General features: G+C 43.0%; 2 protein-coding genes and 1 long non-coding RNA gene across 12 annotated transcripts in view; 2 read left to right on the top strand and 1 right to left on the bottom strand.

The window, feature by feature from the left end:
• LOC134483246 (uncharacterized) overlaps positions 1-825 on the top strand; it is a 43,959-nt gene extending 43,134 nt beyond the window's left edge. For all 3 annotated transcript variants that reach the window (XM_087601450.1, XM_087601449.1, XM_087601448.1), the window contains 2 exons: positions 329-434; positions 555-825. In XM_087601450.1, coding sequence (XP_087457576.1) covers positions 329-393 — 65 coding nt within the window. In that variant the 3' untranslated portion in view covers positions 394-434; positions 555-825. The remainder of the gene's footprint in view (positions 1-328; positions 435-554) is intronic.
• The window catches only part of LOC147997878 (disks large homolog 5-like), a 91,444-nt gene that overhangs the window by 31,710 nt on the left and 39,510 nt on the right, over positions 1-20,224 (bottom strand). The gene's annotated exons all lie outside the window — the stretch shown is intronic.
• LOC147997881 (uncharacterized) lies at positions 11,325-16,085 on the top strand. Its single transcript, XR_015647495.1, has 3 exons — positions 11,325-11,664; positions 12,508-12,667; positions 13,909-16,085. It is a non-coding gene; the product is annotated as an uncharacterized LOC147997881 (long non-coding RNA).

Genomic DNA, 20,224 nt, shown 5'->3' with positions numbered 1-20,224 from the left:
AGTGCAAGTGTCAAATTAGTACTTGTCATTGGCTTTATCCTTGGTGACAAATGGACATCTCCTTTCTTCCTGCAACCCGATGAGGTCTCTTCCCATTGCCCTGTTCTTGGTTTGCACTGGTATAAGTCTGGGTCCCAGATTGGCAGCCCACATTACTGTGAGGCTTGCTGGAGATTTTGCCCTGCCTGCAGAGTTAGCAACAATGATATCAGTTAAAAGGTCCATGTCGACTGTCCAATAGAACTGAGGTGGTAGAAGGCAGCATTCTGACAGCTGGCTTGCATTTCCCCACCAAATCAGTGTCTGAAAAACTGCCTTCCTCTCCCAGGTCTCAGAAAGTGCAAGAGAGCTGGAATTGGACACACCCCAGTAAGAGAGCTTCCTGAAGAATAAGTTGCTTTCTCAGGAGTCCCTGATGACCAACATCCTGAATGGTAACATTTTTTGGATGAGTATTCATCCTCTGCGTTAATTTGTCATTTCTTAGAGACCCTAAATTTATATAACACTGAGCCAGCCTGACTGATTGAGGTCTTACTCACTTTCTTCTTCAGAAAACAGCACTTGAGAGACAACTTGGGGGACCGCCTTTCATTATGTGTGCTAGAGGAGAAACAGCAATACGTCTGTGCTTCTAAATGTTCGTTAAGAATATGCTTTTAGAAATATTTTTGTTATGATTTTAATTGAAGTTTTCTTTTTGTTGTTTCATATTTATATGTTCTTGTTACTATTTTTACTTTAAAATATTTTTAAATATTTTTATTCATTTTAATCCTGTTTTGTTGTAAAAATGTATTTGTTATGAATAAAAATTGAATTCTATCTCTTGACTCTTAAGACCATCTTTCTTACTCAAGGGTTCTGTCCCTTCCTGTGGACCTAGAACTGACAGCTACAGATGGATCTCTGCATGTTCCATGGAGCCTGGGCTAATAAGTGAATTCAAAGTCACCAAGGTGTACCCAGTGTGACAGTGTCTTTTGTGTGGATAATGTGGCTGTTTCTCAGACACACACTTTATGATGTAATCACTGACATGCTTTACCCAAATGTTAGGGTCCTTGTGGTTCTTCTGAGAGAGCAGCAGATGCTCTACCCTGTGAGTCATCACCACAGCTCCTGCAGGTGGCTTTTGTTATTCCACAGGAGGTGCTGTATTAGGTGGACAAGATCACCTATGATTAAATAGAGAGATCTCAGGAGATGTGTATTCACAGGGAACTTACTGAGCCGTACATGCTCAATGTGTTAGCTTGCCAGGCATCCCTACAGAGCTCTGGTGTTCCCACTCCTCATTGTGGGTCAGGATCATCCTCCAGCACCACTTAGTTTTCATATTAGAGCAGATCTTTCACCTGTTATCAATGATGACCATATATATTATGCACATCTGATAAAATACAGAATAGAAACTAGATCCTGTAAGCCAGCTTGGCATAATGTGTTCTATTAATAGCAAGAAATGTATCTTAATCTAAGCAGTTTAGGGAAAACCTCAAGAGCATACATAGTGAATGCTTCCTATAGCTGTGAACACAGGTTTCTTTTGGAGAGCAGGCCTGTGCAGGCCCAGAACCTAGGTTGGGCAGTTCAAGCTACCCTTTTTCCATGGCCAAACTGGGATCATATTGAGAATGTATTTTTTCCAGGTGACTGATTTCCAATTTATGGAATTGAACTAACTTACTGAGAGTGGAGGTGACTCACAGAGTTAAAGTACAGAAGGAGGAATCCAGAATGTCCACAAAAACTTGCTGTCACCCCAGGGCTTTAAAAGCTCAGCAGCTAGAGAAGCAATGTAGTATTTGGTTATTCTCATGCTTAGGTCTAGTCATTCATTATAAGCTGAACATGACACAAAAAGAATCATCTGTGTCAATATAGAAGCTAGTTGTAACTAGATTCACCCCACACTATCACATCACTACCGTATTTGAGGTTCTCAGTTACTATCTAAGAACCTGGAAGAGGCTGGGTCTTGCTACACATACTCATAATTTATGTCTTCATGACACTGTGTGCTTTGTTCTGTTAATGCTACCATTGGCATACAATACCTTGGATACTTTGTGCTGACATCTGTGACCTGAGACAATAGTTCATGTCATGCCTAACCTGAATAAACTGTCCTTAGAGTACAATGTGGTATTAGGGGCCTTCTTTTCCTATGAGATAGCAAAACATTTCCAGTCTTCAGTCAAGTCTGTCAGCCATTGTCCAGTGCCTGTCTTGAGATGTCCACATTTTCAGCTGAGAGTCTTCATCCAGGCTGCTCTGTAACTTTGTAGAAGATTAAATAGGTCCCAGCCCTAGGATTTAATTCATTGTGACTGTACTTGCCGAACATTCTCAAAGCCCTCTGATCTACCCTAGCCCTCTGTGCTTTAGAGAAAAAAAAATAAAGAACGACATTGCACTTGAAATTTCTCCCCCAACAAAAGGAGAGCCTGCATAGGTCCTTTAAGTAACTCTAAGCCCCAGGTTCCCCACAGCTCCCTCCATTGATTCAATTATTTATCTGTTTTCATTATTGCTCACTTTATTTTTGGTGTGCAAAGAATATGCACCATGTCAGTAAAGTGTGTGTGTGTGTGTGTGTGTGTGTGTGTGTGTGTGTGTGTGTGTTTGTATGGGGAAGGGTCCATAGTAGAAACTGTTGAGGTGCATGCAGACTCATGTTACTACTGCCCCATGGCACCTTGCAGGGAGCACTGAAATGGTGGGCTACTTTAATAAATCCTAAACCGGGCTGTGCATGGTTTGCAGTGAGATTGTGATGTCATCCCCACTGGAGAGAGCAGCAAAAGCTTCATTTATTACATGCTACTTTTACCAAGGTGAGGCAAAGCCTCATCTTATAGAGTGTCTTGTAGGATTTGGCAGCAGGAAATTAATTCAAGGCTCAAATCAAATCAATCAATTACAAACAAAGAGAAAAATACAAAGAGTCAAGGGAACCACGAGCTGTGTGTTGGTTTTTTGTTTGTTTGTTTGCTTGCTTCCTTTTTTTTTTTTTTTTTTTTTTTTTTTTTGTTGAGAAGGTCCACCAGAGAGACAACCTCTTCCTCAAACAAACTATACACCAGAGAGACAATACCTAAACTGACAAAATTAGAAATAAATGGGGGATATAACAATAGACAACCAACAAATTCAACAATCCTCCCTGGTTTGAGTGCCCCGGGGAAGTTGGGAAGCCACTTTTCCCTGTCCTGTGTGACTTTCCCTGCATAGTGAGCTCTCCTGCAGGAGATGCTTTCACATCCTTCTTTAAAAGCACCTGTTCCTCAGAACCAGATCAGCTGTGAAAACAGGCTTCTCCATGTCAGTGTGCTAGCTCCTTCTCCCAGCTCAGAGCTGCAACTCCATAGGATCCTCCACTCCCAGTGCTGTACGGGTCCCATGGAGAAGTCAGAGCAAAGTGCCCCTTCTGAGAAGTGACTTAGAACAGAAGGTTCAGAAGTGACAGTCAACCCCCAAGTGCTTCTTCCAGGAGAAAGCAACCAGCTCTTCTTATGAAACAGTGTAGGCTCCCACATGACCCAGGTCTGTGACTGGGAAAGATTTTCTGGAGCTTAGTTGCCCAGTCACAATGGGGCTACATTCTTGATCCATGATCATTCTACAAAAAAAGGTCCTCCCCCTCCCTCCCAGGCCTTCAGTTGAACCGAGGTCCTTCCAGGACCAACAGACCTGAGAGAACAGAGTGCATCTCAGGGGAGAGAAGAGGCCCGAATGATTTTAAATGGGAGAAAAACCCCATATCCGCCATCTAACAACGTTAGGGTTTGTGCATATGTGGACTTCAGAACCTTAAGGTCAGATTTTCTGATAACAGCTGCTGGTGAAGATGAAGTCTGCTGTGGGTGGAATTGTCCCAGGCAGGGAGGGGATCTGACTCTGCAGGCCTGGCCAGCTTCTTCATTCTCCTGAAACTAAGTGTTGGTCAGCTGTAAATCTGAAGTGAGAGTTGGTTTTTGTCAACTCAAATGGATGAATTTCAAGTCTCACACACTATGTGAGACACACATTTACCCACAGGGGATTTGAACTCACTTCTATAGAAGTGACTGGGGCGAACAGAGGGAAAGCATTCTCACCTTTAGCATTCTGTCTGTATCAGAGACGACGGGGACTGGCTTCCTGGACAGACATGTCCAAGCAGACACACCGTGTAATGGGGGAAAACTGAGGTAAGAAATGTCCTGGGGACAGTGATTTCAGATTGTGCCTTCAGCCAGAAATCTCTGTTGCCATTAAGTCAAGCAGCCTTGGGCCTCCTAAACCTTTCACTACGTCAGGGTGTCTCTGCTCTCACACCTGCATCAGGTCCTCCTCAGATGAAGGCTTCTCAAAATATATATATATAAAGCAATGTTTCTCAAGCTGTGGGGTGCAACCACTCACAAATTTATATCCGATATTATAACTTATAAGAGTAGCAATATTCGTTATGAAGTAGTAATGGAATAATTTTGTGCTGGGGGTCACCACAGCATGAAGAGCTGTATTAAAGGGTTGCATCATTAGGAGGGATTTGAACCACTGCCATAGAAGCTGACACATGGGAGCAGACTCCTCATGTGAGTAGAGACCCATGGCAAGGGATACTGTGTCCTACCTTAGGACCCAGAGGCAGAATCTACCCCAGGAGTCTGTGGGTCACCTTGTCTTAAATTCTTCCAGGGTCAAGAATAGCATTGGTCATCTCAGCAGAATCAGCTTGCACAGCCCACATCAGGCCCATGGCTTCCCTTTACAGAGAAGGATGTGGGTCTAAGTGACAGTCAGTGAGACTGAGGGGACCCTGATACTCATTTGCTTTGAGCTGTGGTTTCTTCACCTGTAAAGTGGAGGTGTTTCTGCTGAATTGGGTTGTTGTGGAGATTAACAGAACATACAACCTGCTCAGTGTCTGCCTGGCATGGACCCTGCTGGTTAAATGGAAGCGCTCGATGGTGATGCATTTAAAAGTAGAATCTCGAGCCCCATAGTGTTAGATGTCAGGCGACATACAGGGGTTGTAAGGGTTTTGTGATTCCAAGAGAGCCTTGAATTAAAACCAAAGGATCTTGTTTTAAATTAAAAAAAAAATAATCAAGTATAAAGTGCCAATATGAAATAATCATAAACAGAAATGAGCTAATTCCTGGAAGTCATTTAGTTTTACATTCTCTGCTTCTATTTTCAAGGCATCTAGAGTAGCACTGTACGAGATCCTAAAGCCTTCTCTTATGGTGCTACCCATTCTTTCCTGTCTCCTTGAGGACTTCTCAGGTGACTTAAGAAAACCTGATTTCCTTTCAGATTGTCCCCAGCTGCTGTGATCTCTCTGTCCATGGGCATTGCCAAAAGCTGCAGAGCCAATGTGTTGTTTCACAACACAAAATTTCCAGACATCAATTTCACCAATGAAGTCTCAGGAATCAGATGCCGAATTCAAGTAAAGCTCCCAACTGTCCTTCCTAATTCACTGTTCCCCCAGAAGAAGAGCATTGTAGCTCCCTCTGCACGCTTTCTTAAAAATCCTTCAACTCAAAGACTTTCCATTGCCCTAGTTATCTTCATTTCCTATCAAGTTGTGCCTTGATCTGCTCTAGACCTAAGTGCCCTTTAGCTTTGCAGTAAAGGTGTGAGGTAGGTGAGCTGAACAGTAATAAAGTCCATGTTCACAGTAAACAAAGAGCTCTTGCATTAAATGTCTGTGCCCTGTCGATGCTATATCACACAATAGTGTTTCATTAAATAATACATTAAGGGAGATCACAGTGTGATCAAATATTTTGTAACATAACTTAGTAATGTTCTCTCTATTACATAAGTCAAGTACTATCCTGTGTATTCTGGTCTTTTTCTCTCATGTCTGTGTTCATCACCATGGGAATCCCAAGGAACATCAATCCTGGGCTTTTGAAACTGTTGCATACAGCCAATTGGGGACCAAAACTACCCAGGAGACTACTGATACTTGACGCACATAAAGTCACCTCCCTATTTTCATATACTTTATGGCAAGAACTCACCATTGCTGACCAGGTCTCATTATCCAACGTGCTCCTAAATGGAAGAGTTGGGGTCAAGGAGGTCATTAACAAAGCACAAAACACCCATCTCAGATAAATATGTATGCTTTTTTGAATTCAAACATCCATGGATGTCAGGACACAATTAAAAGTCCAAACATAAGGATAAGAGACATAGAAGAGAATTGAGATTTCCAGTTCATAGGTCCAGTAAACATCTTCAGCAAATCATAGCAGAAAACTTCCATAAGGTAAAGAAATAAAAGGCCATAAAGGTACAGCAAGCCTACAGAACGCAAATTAATTTAACCAGAAAAATTTCCTCCATTCACATAATAATTAAAACACTAAATGCACACATAAAAGAAAGAATATTATACGGGGTAAGGTATAAATATCCAGTAACAAATGAATTCAGACCTATCTGATTTACACCAGACTGCTCAACGGAGACTCAAAAAGCCAAAAATCCTGGACAGATGTAATGCAGACCCAGGTTCTTATACCCAGCATAATTCGCAATCACCACGAATGGAGAAACCAAGACATTTTATGACAAATCCAAATTTAAACAATATTTTTTCTCTAAGAAAGCATAACCGAGGACAATAGGAGGAAAACTCCAAGAAAATGAGCTAAACTATACCCAAGAACAAAACCAAGAAATTAATCACCTCACAATAATTTAAAAAAAAAGAGAGAGAGAAGCACACAAACATAATTTCCCCAAAACCAGAAAAAGAGGAGAAAGCAGCAACTATTGGTCTTTAATATCTAACCAGACCCTCTGTTACCAACCCCCCAGCTCTTAGGGACAAAACTGCCAGCCAAAGTGTATACAAGGATGGGTCTATGGTTCTAGGTAACTGTGTAGAAGAGGAGTGACTTAAGTGGAATCCATGTGGTGGGAGGCCATTGACTACCCTGAGGCCTGTTGCCCCACCAAAAGGAGATCCTAGAGGTGTGAGGTGGGAATGGGTATGTGTGGGTGGGGGAACACTGTCATATAGGCAAAGCTGAGCAGAAATGGGATGTAAGATTTGATGAGGGGAGTCTGGAAAGCGGGAAAACATTTGAAATATAAATAAATAAAATAACCAATTAATAAAAAAATAGCTGAAAATAAAATAGAAAGTGAAAAGGTAAAAGAAAACTGACACCAAAACAAAACTAAAGAAATCCCTGTAGTGTATTGGTCTAATTCTGCTTGTATTTAATGCTAATTTGTGGAACTCAAGACTGGTTAACCCCAAAGAAGCTGACCCTGCTCCCAGTCAACTGTGATTATGAAGAAGCCAACAGCCAACAGCTGCACAGCAGAGAGATGGGGGAGGTGAGCTTTGAGGGCTTTGCTAGAGAGGATCATGAGGAGGGAAGAAGGAAGAAGAAGCTGCCAAAGAATAAAGGAAGAACGTGTGTGATGGAGAAGAGAGAGGAAGAGGACAGCAGCCATGGTTAAGGGAGAGGAGAGCATGGTCCTGAGGGCTGTCCAAGGGGAACAAAGAGCAGCCAAGATGCTACACAGTCAGTAAGAGTTGAGCGTTATTGTTTGGAAAGTAGATCTGATACCATGGAGGGCAGGCAGCTGCCCAGCTACTGTGCTGATTAGGGCATAGTATACATAAATTTAACACAATGTGTATAACCAGTAAGACAGCGCTGTAGAGGATCCTAAAAGGATTACTTTAGTTTGAAGGGAAGGATAAAATGCCAGAGGAAACAAGAAATAATTTAATAAAACTATGACAGTCAATCAAAAGAAGCCAATAAAAACCACAAAAATTAACAAAATGACAAAATTTAATACATAGTTTTAAATAATCGGGGGCTGGGGATTTAGCTCAGTGGTAGAGTGCTTACTTAGGAAGCACAAGGCCCTGGGTTCGGTCCCCAGCTCCGAAAAAAAGAACCAAAAAAAAAATAATATTTGCATGTCACTAAACTCAATTCCCCAGTAAACAGACATACATTTAGCCAGAAACAGGATCACCATCATGAGAGATGTAGAGGATATACTAGGGAAACAGACTAAGACACAGGTCCCTATAGCAATTCTATGCAGTTTCTCTATCAATAAAAACCAGCAAGTTCTAGAGGTAAATGTCTGTGTTAGTGCTGACCTACACCACCAGACATATATTTTCTTTCAAGTAAATAACAAAATAATGGGGCTTACAATGTAATCAAATATCCTGAAACATGAGTTTGCAGTGTTCCCTACACTTTTTAAATCAAGTCTGACTGCCATTTTGTTTGTTTCCAATCCTGTCTGAGTGCATCATCAAGGGAATCCCAAGGGAAATCAGAAATGGGTTCTTGAAGCTGTTGCACAGGGCCAGTATAGACCTAAATACCACAGAGGAAACCTTGACTCTTATCACAAGGTACCATTCACCATCCCTCTTGTCACATAATTTATGGCAAGATGTCACCTCTCCTGACCTTAGCTTCTTCTCCTAAATGATGCTGAAGGGAAGATTTGGTGTCAAGGGGTCTGGATTCAAACCACACCAACACTGAATTCATGTAAATAGGTGTAGTTCATTGAATGCACACACCAATACAGTTCAACCAGAGCAACAGCTCACAACTGTGTACTGGACATTGCTATGGCCCAGCTCATTGCAAGACCCACATGGGCTCATGCACAAGTGCTGGAAATGCTGCTGTCTATGGCCCTGACTCAGGCCATTTTACACATAATTGTTCTTATTTTCCTGGATTCTAATGGGTCCTACGTGAAACTCATAGTTGGGGAACTTGTTAAGATTAACAAATCTCATAACATACAGAACATAACAGGGTATGTGACCAGCACCACACAGTTCAATGTCAGATTTTTTTGTTTTTCTTATTTGTTTCTTGGCATCCATGATGTGGAGGCATATTACAGAACAATAGGAAAGAGCTGGCTGCTGTGTAACAAATTTGCTGCTATTAAGGTAGGTACGGGGGCAAGATCTCAGCAGTAGCCCTTAAGATGGGAAGGAGATGATGTGTTTGATAACTGAAAGGAACTGCCTCAGCTGTGTTTCTCTGCCTGCTCAGTGCCCAGTCAACATCACTCTGTCCCTGAAGAGGAACTCAAGGTCTGCCCCCTGCTGCCTGTGAGCCAGGACTAGGCACAGAAAGGCAAGGCCACAGCACTGGTTTCCAATCCCTCAGTAATGCTGGATTTCCAATAATGTACTTGTATACACAAATACAGTGCGGTAAGATACAATAGATACTAATCATTTCTCATATAGGGCAGCAGTTGATTGACTACAACTAATTCTATTTAAGAAAAGAGAAAGAAACCTGGCTCTTGTGGAAATATACAAAGAAATATCTATGGTGGTGGGGAATGAATTCTGCCATGGACTGAACTCAGAAAAGAGGGGTTGGGAGAGGGATGCATGGTTAAATAGCCCACCAGGTTCACATTGTGTCAACTTGATTTAATCTAAGGACAAAGAAGTGGAGTTTCTCTGATCGCTTTCTTCTAATCCCTTTAAAGCATCACTGGGGTTTGAACTCAGAACTTCACACTTCTTGATGGGGCAACAATACTCAAGGAAGCTTGAGACTGTCATAGGCACAGTATTATGCTACATATACAGAGTAGAAAATACTAAGATGTTCAGATGGTGGTATCCATTTGTATGCACTCTTAATGTGGACCTAAGGAAAGAGAGAGATCAAGGTCCTTAGAATAGAAAGATCAGTTCCAGTTTTTTTTTCTACCATTCCAAACTGAACGGCTGGTAGGGAGAGAATGGTGGATAATCGAGAATTAGTAGATGATGCTTTGAATGAAGTGTGGGTTTCTGTGCTGGTTTTAGACAGGATCTCAAGTATCACATGTTGCCCTCTCCCTGGCTGGCCAGGTTCACTCTGAGCTCAGATGAACCTCCTTCCACTTTCCAATACATAGGCTTACAAGAGTGGCCTCCAAGGACTGTGAGGACAGCATTAGCCTTTGACAGTTGAGGTGTGTAACCCACAACTATAGTTTTAGCCACGTTTTCCCATATCTACCAGCTATTTCAGATTGTTGCTGTTAGATGCCTGACAATCAAGGACGCAGAAAAATACCGTGATAGAGAGCAAGGACATGGTGATCACATCCTTGCCTCTTCTGTATGTTCTGGATGAGGTTTGTTAAAATTCCAATATTGCAAAAATCTTTATATATGGCCCATCACATTAAGGGTCACTGTGCACTGTTCTATCTAAAATGGCCTAATCAGAACTGACTACCATATAACACTTCCTGCAATCTTCATATGAGAGAGAAGCTTGAGCTTTTTGTTTTGACTTTTTCTCTTCTCTTTCTTTCTTATTTTTTGCTATATAAGTTGCTATATGAATTTGCCCCCAAAATTTGAACTACGGAAGTGATCTATCAGTGTTAATGTGTGCATTCTATAAAGTATTCATTATTTACTATGATAGATGGTTTTGTGTTTGGTGGGGTGGCCATTTCCCAGTGTACAGGTGCTGGGACCTTGCTCTATCCACTTAATGGATAAGCACCATTTAGCCGTTTATGTGCATCCCCTATATCTCTTGACTATTTTATTTTTCTGATAAAAGCACATGATGTATCTTACTCAGGCCTGTGAGCAGTGCTCCTTTGGCAACATTGGTAAAGAGAAGAGAACCCCACAAGCAGCATGAGGTTCCCTTCAATCGTGGTCCCAATATTGCACTTTCCTCTGCCAACTGGTCTCCACACTTTTCCTAGCACCATAAAGACTTCAACTCTTTCTCCTAAGGAATATTCTGGCAATTGTCGATTGCTAAGCACATGACTTCATGAGTGTTCCCCTAATACACACCCATGTTGTAAACTACCATCCGGACTATTTCTTGATGTGATTTAAAGCACCTGTACATAATGAGACAAGAGAACTTTTGACTGCATATTCAAGCTGGTGTGAAATCTCAGGGAGTTTTAATGGCTAACATTGGTGAATGAGGACGATTTGAGTTAGGATGAGACATTTTGGGGCAAGATATGGAAGGAAACATTCATTTAGATGCATAGGGATTACTAAGGGTTTTATAATCAAGCCTTGAGGAAAATTTGGCTTTGGAAGCAGGAGATGCTCAGTGGCTCTGCCCCAGGAAAGTCTCCTGGAAAGGGCACCTCAGCTTATGCTCAGTACAGGGAGAACATTAGCAGGGAGGGAAAGTCTGCTCCCCATGACATCAGCTGTCCCTTCTTGGACATTCTATTGTCTCCTAGAGAGTTCTGGCATCCTCTGTGATGTCACCAGTGTTGTAGTGACAACCAGTGCCCTAGTTTCTCTCAGTCTGAGTCTGGCAGTTACAAGCTAAGACATGTTTTCCCATCTTCGCAAGCGTTTTGGGAGGGGGAATGTCGATTCTGGAGAGACTAGAGTGAAGGAGTCTGGCCTTTGTCTCAAAGTAATGATGGACAAAGACAGCACTTCTGGGGATTGTTTAGTAAGTTCTGGGCAGTATATTTTGAGCTTCCTGTCAGGGTGGCTGCAGGCTTAAGGTGACCTTTCTAGCCATGGGCCACAACAACTGGAGCATCTGAAAAGGAATTGAATTTCCATGAATATTACAATTTCTTAAAATCAAGGATTTCAGAATTTTAGTTTCCCATCCCCACTGGGAGGATATGGTAAGGCTAATGCTATTATACTGTGAACTCCTGGCCTTTATTTTTCAGTTCATTTGTTATGTTACATTGATATAAAAACACCATCAGGAGTCATGGAGAGTCCACCTTTTCTGAGTTTAGACAGGGCAGTAATGTATTTCACTATCATTGCTTCTTTAAATACAGTGGATATCTGACAGTAGGAACAGGGGGAGAATTGTGCTCCAGGCAATAACCTTATGTTCTTAGACCTTCTCTGATTTCTTCTAATTGCAGGGTCATCCTTAGCTTTATATATTAGAGGTTGTGTGTTACAAACATTTTTCTAAAATACCAAAACTATTTGGAACGTGTAGACCAAGATTCAGCCTGTAACCCATTGGCACTTCCGGGGTTTGGTATTTCAAATAGGGGAATTGATAAGTGTGTTGACCATGTCCTCCCTGGAAATGCGTTTTAAATCCAAAGATATTGGCCTAGAATATCAGGGTAGGACATCTGAGTGTCTCCAATCACTCAAGTCTTGTGGATGGTGAATTTATCATCTGAGTTCTGAAACCACAGGGGTGAGGGTCCTGAACCAGCTGTACCCTGTTCAGCTGATAATATCCAGGAGAAGCCATCTTTGTGGTACATGTAAGCACGTGATGTCCGGCATAGGGAACACCTGGCTGCTTACAACTCTTGGTCTCTATAGAGTAGTGGGAGAACTGAGATCCACTGAGGAGGTCTCTTAAGCATAGACCAATCCCCTAGCAGTGACACTGGGTTCCAGGCTTGTTCTCCTGTTTAGGCCTCACTGTGGTCTATGTACACTCTATGCATTCTCCCCATGCAGGTTCACTTGTGTTCTTCTACCTACAGACGCTGGGAGAGAAACATCATCCCCTGGAACTGAGCTAAGCAAGAAGCAGGCCAAGAAGTAAAATAAGAGGTGGATTTAAGAGCTGCAGCTCATTACAGAGGAGCGAAACGACCTGAGAGATCGCCTGATGTTTGTGACAGAGAGATCCATGAAGAACAGGTATGAATCGCTCCAAACGCTCTTGTTCCATTCCTGGGTGTTCAATGTCACCTTCATCTTATCCTTTTAAGGTTTTGGGTTCTAGAAAGCTGTGTCTCTGTAACGACCCATTTTTAAACCTCACCTCCCATATAGAGGAGATTCAGAACCTGACCCTTCCTGAGGAGCGAGATGGAAAATGTACTCATCTGCTTCCATTTATTGAAAAGCAGAACTTGTGGTCTGAATGAAGAATTCGGGGATAAAGTCAGGGAGAGTGAGTGTCTAGTGTGCATTTGCAAAGCCCTTGACAGATGGTGGCTTTGCAAGATTGTAATTGCAGTGAGTTTATGGTGAGTCTCTGTACGTGCTAGGCAGGGGACTGAGTGCTGGAAGATCCAGGCAGCAGCCTGAGGGGCCTGGTCCCAAACTGTTCATCTCAATGCTTGACTAGAAGGTCTCAGGCTCAGGCCTGTTTGTTATTGTCTGTGTGTCTTGCCCTCTGAGACAGCAATGGTGCATGCAATTTCTCCTGGTTGTCACAGTGCTGTCTGTTTCCATATTTCTCTTTCTCTTTCTCTGACTCTGTTTACATTTCTCTTATTTGTGGCTGTGTCTCAGTCTGTGTATGTTCATGTGCACACATCCAAATGCATATGTACAACATTTATATGTTTATATTTCCCTCCAAATTTGAGTCTACGTGTCTATGTCTTGGCCTGAGTATTTACCCATGCTACACTTTCATGGAGGTGTGAGTGCTTTGTTCTGGGAGCCCCACTGTCAACAGCACAATTATTTGACTGTGTGGTCACATTTGTCTGTAAAGTTGTATCCATTGGGCAGATTATTATTTTGTGGCCAGATGTGATCTCTACTCCATAATTATGTGTAATGCCTGTCTCTACACTATTAGTTATTCAGAATGAATAATTCTTGTTGTCAAAGCAGGAAAAATCAAATCACATTTTCTGGGTGTGTAGGGGAGTGCCCGGAAGAGCTGTGGCTGAGGCTTTTGATAACATAACTGTCTTGGCTCCAGGTCCAGTCTTCTGTATTGAACAATGGGAGCCAGGAAACCCTCCATCTGGATGCTGAGCTTCCGGTGTCCTGGCCCCAGAATAACGTTTCTGAAGCTGAAGAAGATCCCAATATATAGAATTCAGAAGGTGTCCTTCCAGGGCTGGGGTAGTACAGGACCCACCCTGAGTTCATATATTCCTAAATGCTGATGTTCATTGGATTCTATCATTTGGGGCCAGGCCACACTTCAGGCCAAATCCATATTATGAAGACCTGGAGAGAATGGAGGAGGCGGTCATGTCAATTCTGCACAACTTAGAGATGGAGAACACTGAGATCCATGAGAACAGCCATAAGCTGAAGAAGGAGATTACCTTCTCTACGTAAGTCCTGGTCAGAAAGGCTATCACCTGTGGAATGGCCATTTCTGATTTCTTTGTTCTGGATTGGACGGTCTTCAGCTATGAGTCTATCTCTTGTGCTGTTTACACATCAGTGTGCCAGGGTCATTAGGACTCAGCTTTCAGTTCCACAAAAGAGTGTGCCTCATCCCAGGATTGTCTAGGCATCTTCATAAGGCTCTAGATAGAACAGCACTGATTGAAGTCAGCAGAAGGTTATTAGGCTGAACGGGGCCTCTGGTGTCATACCAGGTTTTACAAGACTCAGTGTGTGGACCACATGGTTAGAATGACCTTCTCTTGGTTCTACTGACCTCCTTTGAGGGTGTTTGCCCACTCCTAATTGATGTTGCCCCCGTGCATTGGGCTTTCATGGATAGTTGTAGACCCATGTTCTTTTTGAGAGATTTGGACCCTATTGATGCTTGGGCCATCAAAAAAATTTCTTCTTCCCTGAATTGGCTGTTTCCTGTTTCTGCAGCAGCCTTATATGTATCAAGATGTATTCTACGTCTTCATGGGTATATGGGTTCTAGGGTTGTTAGTGGAACTTGGAAGTAGGAATGGGAGAAAGGGGCAGCAAGATCTTACTATGCAGAATGTATTTCCAGTAACCTGCTCAGCCGCTCCAGATGGAGAACACATGTATGAAGAACTTCGTCACATCTATGCAGGAGAGCAAGGTGGTACAGATTGATTGTGCACTGATACAGAAATATTTGATTGAATTGAACAAGAATGATAAATATGAATAGGAGATGACCAGAAACCGCCAGACCCCAGCAATATCTGGTAGGAATAAGCAGCTGTGTGAGCTTAACAATATCTGATACCATTTTCCAATTTCATACATCTTTGCTTTCCCCTACAATCTTTCTAATTTACACTCCCAACGAGCCAACCATGGCCTGTAATGGAATTGTTCATTGCTCTGTCTATGTACAAGTATTCTGGGAAGTTAACCACTTTTCAGAAACTGAACTATTGGCAAGTATATTTTGCTTCTCTTTTTGAAGCTGCAGTCCACAAATGGTGACAGATGAATAACATATCATATTATGGCATGACTGTGTGATATGCTATGTAGAGTTTTGAACAAGGTCTTGGTCCTGTGACAAATGACATTTTGTGGTCATGTGACCTCCTAGGTAGGAAGCACCTTTGTGGGATAAGAACCAATTGCAAATGTTGAATTCATCCTTGTCATTGACTTTTATCTTGGTGACATATGGACATCTCCTTTCTTCCTGCAACCCAATGAGGTCTCTTCCCATTGCCCTGTTCTTGGTTTGCACTGGTATAAGTCTGGGTCCCAGATTGGCAGCCCACATCACTGTGAGGCTTGCTGGAGATTTTCCCTGCCCGCAGAGTTAACAACAATGATATTAGTTAAAAGGTCCAGGTCGACTGTCCAATAGAACTGAGGTGGTAGAAGGCAGCATTCTGACAGCTGGCTAGCATTTCCCCACCAAATCAGTGTCTGAAAAACTGCCTTCCTCTCCCAGGTCTCAGAAAGTGCAAGACTGCTGGAATTGGACACGGACCAGGAAGAGGACTCCTGAAGAATAAGTTGCTTTCTCAGGAGTCCCCTGCTGACAAACATCCTGACTATTAACAACATGTTTTGGATGAATATTCTTCCTCATAGTTAATTTGTCATTGCTTAGAGACCCTAAATTTATATATCACTAAGCCAGCCTGACTGATTGAGGTCTTACTCACTTTCCTCTTTAGAAATCACCACTTGAGAGACAACTTGGGGGACCGCCTTTCATTATGTATGCTAGAGGAGAAAGAGCAATACATCTGTGCTTCTAAATGTTTGTTAAGAATATGATGTTTAGAAATATTTTGTTATGATTTTCATTGAAGTTTTCTATTTGTTGTTTCATAGTTATATGCTCTTGTTATTATTTTTCATTTTTAAAATACTTTTAAATATTTATATTAATTCATTTTAATCCTGTTTTGTTGTAAATTGTATTTCTTATCAATAAAAATTGATTTTAATCTCTTGACTCTTAAGACCATCATACTTATTCAAGGGTTCTTTCTGCTCCTGTGGACTTAGAACTGACAGCTGGAGATGGATCTCTGCATGTTCCAGGGAGCCTTGGCTAAATAGTGAATTCAAAGCCAGCAAGGGGTACCCAGTGTGAAGTGTCTTCTGTGTGGATAATGTGGCTGTCTCTCAGATGCACACTTTACTATGTAATCACTGCCATACTTTACCCATACTGTCATGTGTTCTGCTCACCTTAACATATAACAGTCTGCAGCTCACATTCATTGTTGACCCTGTGCCCCACATATTGAGTAATATACACTCATTGCTGTACAGCTACAGAAAAATTGACAACATTCTCAAAGGAATACAGAAGTCATCCTAATGGAGAACCATGTGCTTCAGCTTTTCTTGCAATACAGCATCGATATTTACCCCAGAGATTATGACCTTCAATGTCATGCTGGGAAACAGGTTTTGACAGATGCTCTTGTCCTTGACCAGAAGTATGCTGTGTTTTTATTGATGTAGATTAGACTTAGTTTTATCATTTATGTCAATGGGTCTTTTTTTCTACAGTCTGTCTGTGGCCTGTCCTGGGTGAATTTCCCTCATAGTCCAAAGGAAGGAATCCCATTCCCCGTTGTATATTATTGTTAGGGACCACGTGGTTCCTCTGAGAGAACAGCCGATGCTCTAACCTGTGAGTCGTCACCACAGCTTCTTCAGGTGGCTTTTGTCTTTCCAGGGCATGTGCTATATTAGGTGGACAGGATCACCTCCAATTAAATGGAGAGATCTCAGGAGATGTGTATTCACAGGAAACTTACTGAGCTGTGCCTGCTCAATGTGCTAGGTTGTCAGGCATCCCTACAGGGCTCTGGTGTTCCCACTGCTCATTGTGGGTCAGGATCATCCTCCAGCATCACTTAGTGTCCATATTAGAGCAGATCTTTCACCTATTATCAATGAGGACCATGTATATTATTCACATCTGATAAAATACAGAATAGAAACTAACTTGCTGTAGGCCAGCTTGGCATAATGAATTCTTTTGATTGTTAGCAAGAAACTTATCTTTATCTAAGCAGTTTAGGGAGGAACCTCAAGGGCATCCATAGTGAATGCAGCCTACAGCTGTGAACACAGGTTTCTTTTGGAGAGCAGGCCTGTGCAAGCCCAGAACCGAGGTGGGACAGTTCAAGCTACCCTTTTTCCATGACCAATCTCGGATCACATTAAGACAGTATTTCTTCCAGGTGATGGATTTCCAATTTATGGAATTGAACTAACTTACTGAGAGTGGAGGTGACTCAGAGAGTTAATGTACAGAAGGAATAATCCAGAATGTCCACAAAAGCTTGCTGTCACCCCAGGGCTTTTAAAAGCTCAGCACCTAGAGAACTAATGTAGTCTTTGGTTATTCTCAAGCTTAGGTCTTCTACTCATTATAAGCTGACCATGACACAAAAAGAGTCATCTGTGTCACAATAGAAACTAGTTGTCACTAGATTAACACCACACTATCATATCACTACCGTGTTTGAGGTTCTCAGTTACTATCTAAGAACCTGGAGGTGGCCTGGGTCTTGCTACACATACCCATAATTTATGTCCACATTGTCAGCTGAGAGTCTTCATACAGCCTGCTCTGTAATTTTGTAGAAGATTAATAGTGTTCTAGTGAGCACAATGTGATTAGGAAATCAGGGGATCCCAGGAGCCTCTCTGACTTCTAGCCCTCCATGCACTGTCAGATGCAGCCAGAGGACAAGGGGCTGTCGGTTCCAGGACTCTCCACATCCCTGCTGGGGTGCCATGCCCAGCCTGGAGAGTGAGGGTCGGTCCTGCTGTCCCCAGTCCCTCATGCCCAGAGCCTATCCACTGGCTGGCTGGGCTTGGCTTTCCTGTGCCTGGCCCTCCTTTGCCCATCCCTGCCCTGCCTTGACCTGTCCTGTTGACTCTCACTACTTAGGCCAAAGAATTTGAGATTTGGGCTCCCTGGCCCTGCACTCAGAGCCTCTGGGAAGCAAGGAGACCCAAAGGGACAGACCCCAGGCCTGGCCCTGGACTCCTGCATCTCCCCCTACCCAGAGGTGTATTCCACAGTTCTCCACTCCAAGTTTAGTTTCAGGGACCCCAGCAGGTGGCGTTCTTTGCTGAGCCTCACATGTGAGCCTGGGATAGTGGTGGGATGTAAAGTGCTGGAAGTCTTTCAGAAAATTCAGGCTTTTCTCAAACTCTCTGACCATCCAGTGCCCTCCCTGGTTCACCCACCCTGTGGAAGGTGGGAATCCACTTTTCAATGTCCTGTGTGACTTTCCCTGCAGACTGGGCTCTCCTGCAGGAGATGCTTTCACATGCTTCTTTAAAAGCACCTGTTCCTCAGACTTAGATCAGCTGTGAAAACAGGCTTCTTCAAGTCAGTGTGCGAGCTCCCCCTCCCAGCTCAGAGCTGCAAAACCATAGGATCCTCCATCCCCAGTGCTGGATGGGTCCCCCAAAGGACTTAGAGCAAAGTGCCCCTTCTGAGAAGTGACCTTAGAACAGAAAGTCCAGAAGTGACAGTCAACCCCCAAGTGCTTCTTCCAGGAGAAAGTACCCAGCTGTCCCTTTGAAACAGTGGTGGCTCCCACATGACCCAGTTCTGTGATTGGAGAAGATTTTCTGGTATTTAGTTGCCCAGTCACAGTGGGGATACATTCTTGATCCATGCTCATTCCTACAAGAAAAGGTCCTCCTCCCCACCCAGGCCTTGAGTTGAACCCAGGTACTTAAAGATCAACGGACCAGAGAGAACAGAATGCAGTCCAGGGGAGAGGAGAGGCCAGAATGATCTTAAAGCAGAGAAAAGCCCCATATCGGCCATCTAACAACTTTAGGGTTTGTGCATATTGTGTACTTCAGAACCTTAAGGTCACATTTTCTGATAACACTGTTAGGAGAAGCAGAAGTCTACTGTGGGTGGGATTGTCCCAAGCAGGGAGGGGATCTGACTCTGCAGGCCTGGCCACCCTCTGTGTTCTCCTTAAAATAACTGTTGGTCAGCTGTCAATCTGAAGTGAGAATTGTTTTTTGTCAACTCAAACGGATGACATTTCAAGTCTCACACACTATGTGACTTTACACACAGGGGACTTGAACTTACTTCTAGAGAAGTGACTATGGGCCGTCAGAGGGAAACCATTCTTGACTTTAGCATTCTGTCTGTATAACAGTCTACAGGGACTGGCTTCCTGGACAGACATGTTCAAGCAGACTCACATTGTTATGGGGAAAACATGAGGCAAGAAATGTCCTGGGGACAGTGATTTCAGATTGTGCCTTTAGCCAGGAATCTCTGTTGTCCTTAAGGCCTGCTAAAACATGTAACTAGTTCAGGGCATCTCTGGTCTGACAACTGTTCCGGGTTCTCCTGAGAAGAAGGCCTTACTTTAAAAGTATTTCACAGAGCAATGTTTCTCAACCTGTGGGTCGAGACCCCTTCCCAGGCCCTTTTTTTTCTGATACTTTGCCTATCAGATATGTTGCATATTATGACTTACAAGAACAGCAATATTAGTTACAAAGTCGCAATGAAATAATTTTATGGTGGGGGTGACCACAGCATGAAGAGCTGTATTAAAGCGTTTCATCATTAGGAGTGATTTGAGCCACTGCCATAGAAGCTGACACATGGGAGCACACTCCTCAGATGAGTAGAGACCCATGGCAAGGGATACCGTGTCACACCCTAGAACCCAGAGGCAGAATCTATCCCAGGAGTCTGTGGGTCACCTTGTCTTAAATTCTCCCAGGGTCAAGAATAGCATTGATCATCTCAGCAGAGTCAGCTTTCACAGCCACATCAGGCCCATGTCTTCCCTTACAGAGAAGGATGTGGGTCTGAGTGACAGACAGTGAGACTGAGGGGACCCTGAATCTCATTTGCTTTGAGCTGTGGTTTCTTCACCTGTAAAATGGACGTGTTTCTGCTGAATTGGGTTGTTGTGGAGATTAACAGAACATACAACCTGCTCAGTGTCTGCCTGGCATGGACACCTGCTGGTTAAATGGAAGTTGTCCATGGTGATGCATTTAAAAGAAGAATCTCTAGCCCCATAGTGTTAGATCCCGGGTTGTGGGGAGCAGGTGTGGCGGCAATCCCAA

This window comes from Rattus norvegicus, unplaced genomic scaffold, assembly GCF_021556685.1.
Source record: "Rattus norvegicus strain SHRSP/BbbUtx unplaced genomic scaffold, alternate assembly SHRSP_T2T haplotype2-0000026, whole genome shotgun sequence".
Lineage (NCBI taxonomy): Eukaryota > Metazoa > Chordata > Mammalia > Rodentia > Muridae > Rattus > Rattus norvegicus.
Note: the sequence above shows the minus strand (reverse complement) of the source record. Positions and strands in the feature narration are given on the sequence as shown.